At 33.4% G+C, this 10524-nt stretch overlaps 1 protein-coding gene across 1 annotated transcript; it reads left to right on the top strand.

Annotated features, from left to right (window-relative positions):
• Positions 1-522: 522 nt before the first annotated feature.
• On the top strand, positions 523-9029 carry LOC128995143 (splicing factor C9orf78 homolog). Its single transcript, XM_054420055.1, has 6 exons — positions 523-748; positions 2514-2628; positions 4669-4817; positions 5131-5343; positions 6083-6216; positions 7792-9029. Exons 1-6 carry the CDS (start codon positions 618-620, stop codon positions 7947-7949), a joined length of 900 nt encoding a protein of 299 aa, XP_054276030.1. The 5' UTR covers positions 523-617; the 3' UTR covers positions 7950-9029.
• Positions 9030-10524: the final 1495 nt, after the last annotated feature.

Genomic DNA, 10524 nt, shown 5'->3' with positions numbered 1-10524 from the left:
ATATTTAAAATGAAAATCTATGTTTGTACTTTTAAAGTGGAGTTAATATTTTCATTATAGCCCAGTTACCAAGCTTTCATATTCTTAAAAAATACACAAATACCATTAGATGCCTCCAAAAAAAAAAAAAAAAACAACCGGTACAACCCTACTTGCGATGTTATCACTTTGAAGGCCGCGGCCTGAAGTTAAAGGTAACCGTGGGTGAAGCAGTACTAATATAACTATAACCCCAATTTAAAGTTAATACCCCCACCGTAGCAAACCTGCAGAGTAAGATAATTGCCATTTGCCCATTTGCAACACCAATCTATGCTTGAGCACATGCTCTTTTATAACCTCATTACCTACTCTCGAATATATATTTAATTTAAAGCTGCCTAGTTCAATAATCAATGACTTAATCCATTTATTTTTCGGTGTACCGTTTTCAGAAAACCTCATCAAACAAAACCTACAAAAAAACATCTACCAAACATCTGGATCTGGTCTGTCAAAAGCTAATGGTAAACGGTAAATATAACCTAACTGCTCAATCCATAAAAAAGTTAGAATGGAATAGAAGAGAACATATCATTATACCTCTAACTTATTTAGAGGGGTAAACTTATTAAAAAATGAGTGGTAGTGACGATAAAATTGATGCGGATGTACAGGACAAAAGTAAAGGTAAAAAAATTCGAAAGAATTTGCGTAGGAGAGCTGATTCATCAGACAATGATTCTGAAGAAGAGGGGAACAGTTTTATGTGAGTAAAACGGTATAACATAGATTTAGCCTTTGGTCCTTGTAAGGCATTAACTTATTATTAATAAATTATACAATTTAAGGCTGCACTTTACTTGACGTCCTACACTCATTCGATTGTTTTTTCGATTCGATATTTTCATTCGATATATCGTTTGGTTAGTTAGGTTAGGTTAACCTTACCTAACTAACCAAACGATATATCGAATGAAGCAATCGATTAATCGATATATCGATCGATATTTTCATTCGAATGAGTGTAGGACGTCAAGTAAAGTGCAGCCCAATTTAAAAAGAGTTGTTACATATAGGGTAGCCCTATTATATATTATACTTTTTGTTTTTTAACGCCTGCTGCTACATTTGTATTTTTTCTGAAGTCTAATTAATTGGCCAAGTCCAAACAATGGATTTTTAAAAATCATTCATAGGATACATTTCTGCAGAGAACCTACCCATAACCGAGTTACAACGATGACCTATGACACAAACCTGCTAGAACCTATAAGGTATATCATCAAATAATATTTTCATTCAACAGGCCTATAGCCTATATATTGATTAAAATTTAACGGCTGCTCTTTACTTTAGGTCCTACACTCATTCGAACGGAAATATCGATTATTCGATTGTTATTCGATATATCGTTTGGTTACATTTGGTTAACTAACCAAACGATATATCGAATGAAACAATCAATTTAATCGATATATCGATCGATATTTCCATTTGAATGAGTGTAGGACCTAAAGTAAAGTGCAGCCAATTTAACTTGTAAGGTACCGTAGGCCTAATTTCACTCTGTCTAAATAGTAAATATTGATTCTCTGTGTTATTGTTATGGGCCTATTCTTACAGTGTGACAAACGGGTACAGTTTTCGGATGAATAACGTTATGTATCGATAATTATCTGATTCAATATATCGTTCCTAAATTTTTTTCACAAAGCAAAACATCGAGTTGAGTGATAATTTGTTTACGATTTTATTAGTAGGTAGCCTAAGCTATTTAAATTATAAAAAAATTTTTACCAAAAAATTATATTTAATGAAAAATAAAAAAAACAACAACTACGGTACTAAAACCCCAAACTATGATAAACAAACTAAAGTCTCTATGATTTTGCTTTCTACAGGATCTAATTCTTGTAGTCTTGTTAGTGACTAAAGGCCGACATTCCTAAGACACAGCTGTTAATTAATAGCCCATACAGTTAATGGCATCTAAGGGACCTAAACCACCGGATCATCTGCGGGACAGAATTGTGAGTGGTTTGAGGGACAACGCAACCAAGAAGAGGTTGCAGGTCGTACCTGTTCAGGATGGGCAAAGCCGTGTCACCTGATTGGATATACTGCTCAGGCATTCCCAATAACATGGAATATTCTTTTTTCCACTTTTTTACATCCAGGGTATTCTCCGCGCCAAGAAGCTCGACCTTGACCGGGATGCGGCGTAGGTCATAAAGAATCTAAATGCTAGAAACGGTGAGAGCCCTGAGGGCTTAGGTCACACATTGGCCTGACTTGAAGTAATGTGACAAACAATTCCAGGTCTGTGTCCAACAGAGTAGAGGGGTTTTTTTAGCGAGTAGTCTGATAAATTCAGGAGTCTCACACTACAGGCTGGCTACCTGTGTGCGTAAAAGCATTTTCCCTCCTCTCCCTAAAAAAATACTAAAACTAGTTTAAAATATAGGATAAGTATTAACTCCTGACTGCTGTAATGACTTTTAGTAAAATAAAATAATTATATTTTGTTGTAGGTCACAGTTGGAAGAGCTAAAGACACTACAAAAACTTCGAGAACGTCCAAATGGAGTGAACATTGTCAGTTTAGCTCTAGGTCAGAAAGTTCCGGAGGAGGGAGAATGTTTTGTCGTACGTATTGTTAGCTCTTTTATGAAGTAAAACCAGTTTTATGTCAATACCAGTGGCTGTTAAAAATAAGTTAGTATGTGACTTGTTTGTTTTTTTAAATATAAAGGTTACTTACAGTCTTCGCAATCCTGTTAATTGAGCACTACGGCCGTTTCGGAGATAACTCCATCGTCGGGTGCGTAGTCATTATACACTAATCTGAGCTATTTACATGTACATTTATGTAAATAGCTCAGATTAGTGTATAATGACTACGCACCCGACGATGGAGTTATCTCCGAAACGGCCGTAGTGCTCAATTAACAGGATTGCGAAGACTGTAAGTAACCTTTATATTTTTTACACGCAATCTGCCACACTGATTAATCTTTGTTTTTTTTATCAACCCAGAGTTGTCACAAAAATGTTTATGTTCGCTCCGTGATTCATGAAAAAATTCATTCTCGTTGGGCAAGATTTCAACTGTACGATGCAAAGACATTGCTACACAGATTGCTTGCCTGTCTGTTTTCACACCACACACCAATTAAGCTTAGGTTCCACACAAAGATACTAACTAATTGTAATGAGGAGTTTCATATCCATATTAGCCTATGTCTCTAGTTTTATACAAGTACATATTTTATTATTTCATTGTTTAACCCTCCAAGTGTCTAGTTTTGGTCTTAATGTTCGCCCATTTATTGCGCAATCGTAGGGTTTTATTAAAATGTATCTTAGAAACTTAATAACAATGTAAAGTATACTGTTTTATACATGATTTTGTTTGGAAAATTATGGGCTTCAATGTAACATATAAAACATTACAAAAAAAATGTTCAACAATTTTTGTGGGGTTAACATTTCTCAAAAATTATAAAATAAATGAAAAAAATTTATGTTTGCGCTCAATAAATTGTTATAATTTATAGGTCTACAAATATTTTAAAATAGTCACTTTGTTCAGAATTTTATGAGGATTCCAAAAATATAATAATATAAGGAAGTAGATTAGCAAATAAATAAGTTATGGGCAAAAAACAGATTTAGGTACATAGCGTTTAGCTAAGAATGCATAGCCTGACCATAGCTAGGAATCTGGCTGATAATTTACATCAATATCACTACCTACTTCTTCAGGATCATCAACCAGCCCTTCAAATCACTTAAATCTTCTTATAATGCACCACATATATCACTACTTTTGATTTTTAACATTAAAACAATGATAAACGTAATAAAGCACATCAGTCATCGGTGCGAGGTTAACCAAACTGTTTACAAATACGCACGTCAGCTGTCTGCTACAATTATGATCGGCTCGAGAAAAAAAAGCACTTAGAGACAGACCTCGGGAGAAAGCTTAGAATCTGCCAATTAAAACGATACCTAACTCGATCCAGTTCAATCTGATTTTGTCAGTCATAGAGCCTTCGCTGTAAACAGTGTTTGTGAGTCGAAAAATCAACACAAAACACTACACAAAGTGTGTTATGTGTCGATTTTACGACACATAACACTCGGAGGGTTAAGCATAACATTTTTGGAACTTGTTAAATTTATGGTTACCCTAAAATTATCAAGCAATACTAAAACCTTTTGTAACTTATATATACAATTATTTAGTTTTTTTTTTCATATTTGATACTACACAAAACCATTTAATTCCGAATCTAGGAGATAATGTCATACTGTATTGTGGAGTGACAATAGATACAGCAGTGAAGGTATTTAACTCTTCTGAGACGTGATTTACAAGATTTTAAAATCTTCAAAAGATAAAAGAGATTATTTTCCCTTGTGATACAGACTAACAGTGAACATTTAAATGATAACAAACAAAAATCTTGTTTAACTCTTATTATTTTTGAAAAATATTTAATTCATTTCGAGTTTTTTTAGTTCAAACAACATTTCCGAAGTAGAGTAAAAAAATTAACTAATCCTTAGTTCTGAGCAGAAGTTTACAGCTCAAGTTAATCATCAACTTAATCACACCTATTCTAAAAAAAAAACATATTGGACTCTTTACCTACTTATGACAGTTATTTTTTTTTTCAGAGTGATCCTTTTAAGGTCAAAACAGGGGGCCTAGTAAACATGACAGCTCTAAAAAGTGGCAAAGTGAAGCAAGTTGATGACGCCTACGATACAGGGATAGGAACTCAGTTTTCTGCAGAAACTAACAAGCGTGACGAAGATGAAGAAATGTAAGTTCATCAAACCTATATTGTAATCTTAACGCCTCTAGTAGGCCTACTGATATAGATAAAAAGTCAAATTTCCAAAATGTTATCACTGTGAAAAGAATTATATGTTTTATTCGTAACACAAAATTTACATAATTGTGATACGTCACCAGTAAACATACGTTTCAAAAGTTTGTTTCTAGTATAAAAGACACATTCTAAATTTTATTCCTATTATTTTGGCTCCCGTCTTAAGGAGGAAGCTATTTTATGCCTTTAAAATCTCTTAACACATTTTTGAGAAAAACTGTTTCTTACTTTGCACAACTTCTAGGATGAAATACATAGAGGAGGAACTGTCAAAGAGGAAAGGGAAGCTGGAAGAAGGGTCGGAAAAACCCTTAGACGAAGGCAAGTATTGCTCGCCAGAGGAAGCCGCACTGCAGGCCGTCCCCACACATCTCAGGGCCTCGTCCACCCAGCGCTCTGAGGAGATGTTGTCCAACCAGATGCTCAGTGGGATACCAGAGGTGGACCTTGGGATAGAGTGAGTATTTTGACAGTTAAAACAAATCAAGGGATATTTGAATTAATAATAAGAGTTGTATTTTTTATTATTTAGAGGTGAACTGTAATGAATGACCATGAAATCCTAAGTTCACATCAGTAAAGAAGATTTTTAAATTGAATTTATTTTACCACAGTAAACCTTTATAGATTTGGACTACATTATTTTTGAATTTTGCTTAATTTGGACTGTCATTTGCCAGCGGTTTATAAAAAGCTAAAAATTGAAAAAGTGTAAAATAATTCAGTTTAGTTGTGTCATTGTCATAGACCAAATACCTCGTCCTTGAAGTTTTTGGTTGCATAATCGTTTAGTTGTATTGTATATCTCTGACATTTGGTGTGTCGAGTATTAGACTGTTAGGCTGATAAAGTAGTACCAGCTCCACTTCCAACGACCGCTAGCTGTTTTAGGTTCTATTCTATTGCGTCTGTTTAGTCATGCTAAGTAACAATGATCAAGACCAATAAAACTGGTTCTAATCCATTAATTATGTAAAGGGGCAAATGCACCTTAAAAATAAAGAAAGGACCAGGAAAAGCGTATTGCAAAATCTTTCATATTTAGGTTATTTAATTTTATCTTGTTATTTTGGAACCCCAACTAGACCAGATTTATAAGTTGAAGTTTACTGAATAGTTTTTTTGTAAATTCACATGTTTCATTTTCTAATACTTAATACTGTAATGTTTTGTAACGAAGAACTTGGAATTTCCAGAGCTAAAATACGCAACATTGAGGCAACAGAAGAAGCCAAGTTAAGGTTAATATGGGAAAAACAAAGCAAAAAAGACGGACCTTCACAGTTTGTTCCTACCAACATGGCTGTCAACTTTGTTCAACACAATAGATGTGAGTATTTAAGTACCTGAATTGGACCAAACCTGAAGCGAATCCATCTGTTATGTTATTGTTTCAACAAGCTTGTACAGTAGTAACAACAATTACACGTAGATTTTGCCCAGCAAAACTTAATTTAAATAACGTTGGCTATATGAGAATCTAAGTCAACTATTCTGAGGTGCACCAAATTTTGTTTTGATTAAATGTCAAAGCCCTTTGGTAAAATAAATAAACTACCCACATCTCATCAATATATCCTATACTATAATACAAGCTAAGTCTGTCTGTCTATCTGTAACATATATCTCAAAATCCAGCGGAAGGATTTTTACTAAATTTACGAATTAGGGACTTATAGCTCTAAAAACGTGATTGGTGACAGCCACCACCTCAGGAAAATTTGTATTTCGCTACACAAGCAATACAGCAAGTCAGTTTTGATGCGTGACGAGTGTTTCTAGATTGTGCCGTTTGAGTGCACTGGTGTCAACCAATGTCACTCTTATTTAAGGGATTTTACAATTTTTATGCACTTCTTTTTATAGTTTACATAATTTGGACAGCTGTACTAATAGTAAATTAATTTAAATTCCAATGGAATTTAAATAATAAAAGCCAAAATGAGTTGTAAAAAACATAAGTTTTCTTTATACAGTAGAACCTCTTTAATCCGAACTAATTGGGACCGGGGGTAGTTCGGACTATTGAATAGTTCGGATTACAGAACATATTGTTGTTTTTACATAACAATAGTTAGAGAAAAGTGAAAAATACCTTAAAAAGTCAAATTCAGCGTTTATTAAATACAGTGGTAAACATAGGGAATAAACAGTACTGTATATTACAATTGAAATAATTATGGTGCGGATATCAATAAATACACTATACAATAAAGAACTACTGTACTGTGTATAGAGTACAGAAATGAGGCGTTCGGATTAGTGGACATTCGGATTACAGGGTTTCGGATTAAAGAGGCTCTACTGTATTGCATTTACAATCGAAATAAAAATTATACCGAGCCATGGCTCGGTCCCCCGGTACTTATGTTGTTAAGCAAGCAGATAGCTACCTTTAGTGACTAATCGATTCTCCATAAGGAAAACGTGGTAAACAATATTTAGGCGGTTGAAGAGGAAGAAATCTATCCCCTCCACTTAACCGTTACCTTTAAAATAATAGCTCAACACCTGATCAAGCAACATACATCAAAATACAAAATCTAGTGGTGGGGGTCATCCCCTCTTATCGTCCAAATATTGTGAACAAAGTATAACATCATACTGCGTTTAACTTTTAACATCTATTGAAAAATAAGCATAGAATTTAAAAAAACTATTTGCATTTTCAAACAATATTAATGGTAAAGTTAAATTATTGTACGTTTAACAGGCTTTATGTAGCATATATTAACTTAATTTACATTATTTCAACTATGAATTTATTTTTGCACTATGATGCAAGGTTTATGATTTTTGAGAGCATATAAACTAAAGCACGATTCGAGTCTGTTTGTTTTAGTTTGTATCAGCATTAGTAGTATTTTAGCACTGTTTCAAGTACTAATGGGCTTATTTCCCTTAGTTAATATTGAAGAAGCAGGGCCTCCAAAGAGAAGAGATAAACCTGAGCCAGACAAGAAGAAACCTGTAGTTGTAGAGAAGAGGGGAAGAGAGAACGGTGAAAAGGCTACTGATGACTATCACTACGAGAAGTTTAAGAAACAGTTTAGACGATATTAATTTAGTGATGGTTAAATCCAAGAATTTTAAATCTCGACTTTATTTCGACCTTTTTTTACCAATCATTGTATCTTGAATCCAAGTACAACTTTTATTTTGAGCAATATTGAAAATTCAGTTATGCAAATATTGACCCACACTGCTATTTTTTTTATTCTGAAATAGATCTGAAACTTACAATTGGTTTTCAAAAGTGTTTAAAATTTTTAAAAAATAAACCTATTTAATTCACATTTCAAAATTCAACCTAAGATGCAACATGAATAAAATAATAAAATTAATCAGCATTGTGATAAGCATGTAACAATTCCACATTTTGTTATTTAAGTCTAGTCTAATCGATTGACTTTAGCCTAATCATATTAGTTAACATGCTCAAAACAAAGGAGAAATATAAATAAAGTAAATTAAATTGTTGTTCTGGCCATGTTATGCTTACAGTACTGATGTGACATTAATTTTTTTTCTTTAGATTTGGTAGATTTAAGATTCAGCTTTTGACTCATCACTAGTTTATAGATTATTTAGTGTTTGTTTGTATAAAGCATTTTACATAATTATTTTATTTAGTATTAAGGTTAGTACCAGTTGTTAGTTGATTAAATTGTGAAATCTTTAGGCCTTTCATCTCCTACAATCTCAAATGGAACTAAATTGTATGCATTTTGAGTATGTTTACTACCTTAGAGCTCATTTTGCTATCTATGATGTGTCCTAGATGTGCAAGTCGGTGGCATTCTTAGTTGTAAAATTGCTGTTGGAAGTAATTAAATGTTTTTAGTGAAAGCGGTCCAAATCCATTGTTTTGTGGGTGTGCCTGGAATCAAACCAGACTCTAAACCGACTCTAACCACTAAGCTAACTGTAGCAACACACCTTTTATACTTTCAATACAGCTAATCTGTTTTATATACAAGTTAAGTCAGCTTGATCTTTCATTACAAGAACCTCAGATAAGCTGTGGTCAAACTCAAAAAGCTGTTTTGGTTTCTGTTTGATGAACAAGAATTTGAAGTTACTCTGTTTGGCTGGTGATAAACACAAGCAAATTGGTGTCCTTAACTCTAGCTCATTCTGTTTTGGCCCAGGGAGAAAAATAACTACTTTAGAGTTAGACGTATGCAACGAGTGTACATATTCTAAACATTAATTTTTAGTGTATTCCAGTAGTATGGAAATAATTCACAACTCTTAATATAACAAGTGAAATAAACTTGATAAAAAGTATACATAATTAAAACTATACTGCAATAAACTCAATCTATATAATTAATACGCTACATGAAACTTTGTCGGTTGAACTCCTCTGCCATTTCTTAACTGATTTTATCCATTGACATCTCATTGGAAAGAGCGTGTCGCGTAGATTTGCAAACTGGCCTTACATTTTTGAAAAAGTCCCTTGGGCTCTGCCCCAGTGGCTTTGAAAGTTCCCATGTTATCCTTATGAAGAACATAATTGTTTACATTTTGATCAGCTGTATAATTTAATTGCTGTTATTTATTTTTCAATTCAATGAAACGCATTGAGTACATGTATTTACTATTTGAGTTTTGTATAAACGTAACCCCCAAAACGGATCGCGTTAGTATGGTTGTATCTTTCTTTGTTTTGATACTTTCATTAACAAAGTAGACTGTGGAATCATGATCTTGCACAGGGGATATTGATATAACAGAAGTACTGGCCAAAGTACTTTCGAGCTTTTTTTAATCGAAACTGGACCCAGCTGTTCCTGATCATTGGGCTTTAAATAAATGATCCTGACTAATGAAACCGCTGATCTTAGTCAGTAACAAAGCTACACAGGTCATCACACACCATTCTACACTCATCCTTCACTCATATTTGGGTTAAAATACCCACCTAGGTGGCGTCCCCATCTCAATAATTGATTGATTGATTGATTGATATGAAACTAAACTGACTTTAAAAGTTTGATTCAATGTTAAACAGTTAAATAAAGGTAAAGAACAAAACCAGTAATTATATTGACCCCCGGACCTCACCCAAAATTAAAATTTTTGTTTCAAAATGGTCGAGTTATACGTTAGGTTAGGTTATCAATAACATGGGTATTGTTAGTAACCCATCCTAACCTAACCCGTCCTATCCTATTTTTTGTCATTTTGATTTTCCGACACTTTTTCAGCCGTATCTTCGTTAATATTAATCGGATCTTGAAAGTTCTAGCATATTCTAGTTTAGCTCAATTACCGGTTAATTTGAGTACCCACAATGTCATTTTCCGTTAAATATTGATTGGTCTCCATGGCAGAATGAGAAAACTGTAGTTACTGTATGTTTATCTTTGCTTTGACATATCAATGTAAACAAGAATAACTTGCCAAATGCTCATTTCACAATTCAGACAGCTAATCCAAAGAAATTAAATAGTAGGTATAAATCTAAATCTTTGTGAATGATTATGAAACTTATTTTTTTCCGGTTGCAAAGCACGGGTGCAGCAGCTAGTCATTAATGAACAACACAAAAAACATCAAATAGGAGGAACTATGCAATCACCTTACCTAAGTATCATTCTTTTAAAACTTTAAAGGAATTAAATCAAAC

This window comes from Macrosteles quadrilineatus, unplaced genomic scaffold (assembly GCF_028750875.1).
Source record: "Macrosteles quadrilineatus isolate MER2022 unplaced genomic scaffold, UCM_ALF_1.0 Scaffold_5__1_contigs__length_97177068, whole genome shotgun sequence".
Taxonomy (NCBI): Eukaryota; Metazoa; Arthropoda; class Insecta; order Hemiptera; family Cicadellidae; genus Macrosteles; species Macrosteles quadrilineatus.
Note: the sequence above shows the minus strand (reverse complement) of the source record. Positions and strands in the feature narration are given on the sequence as shown.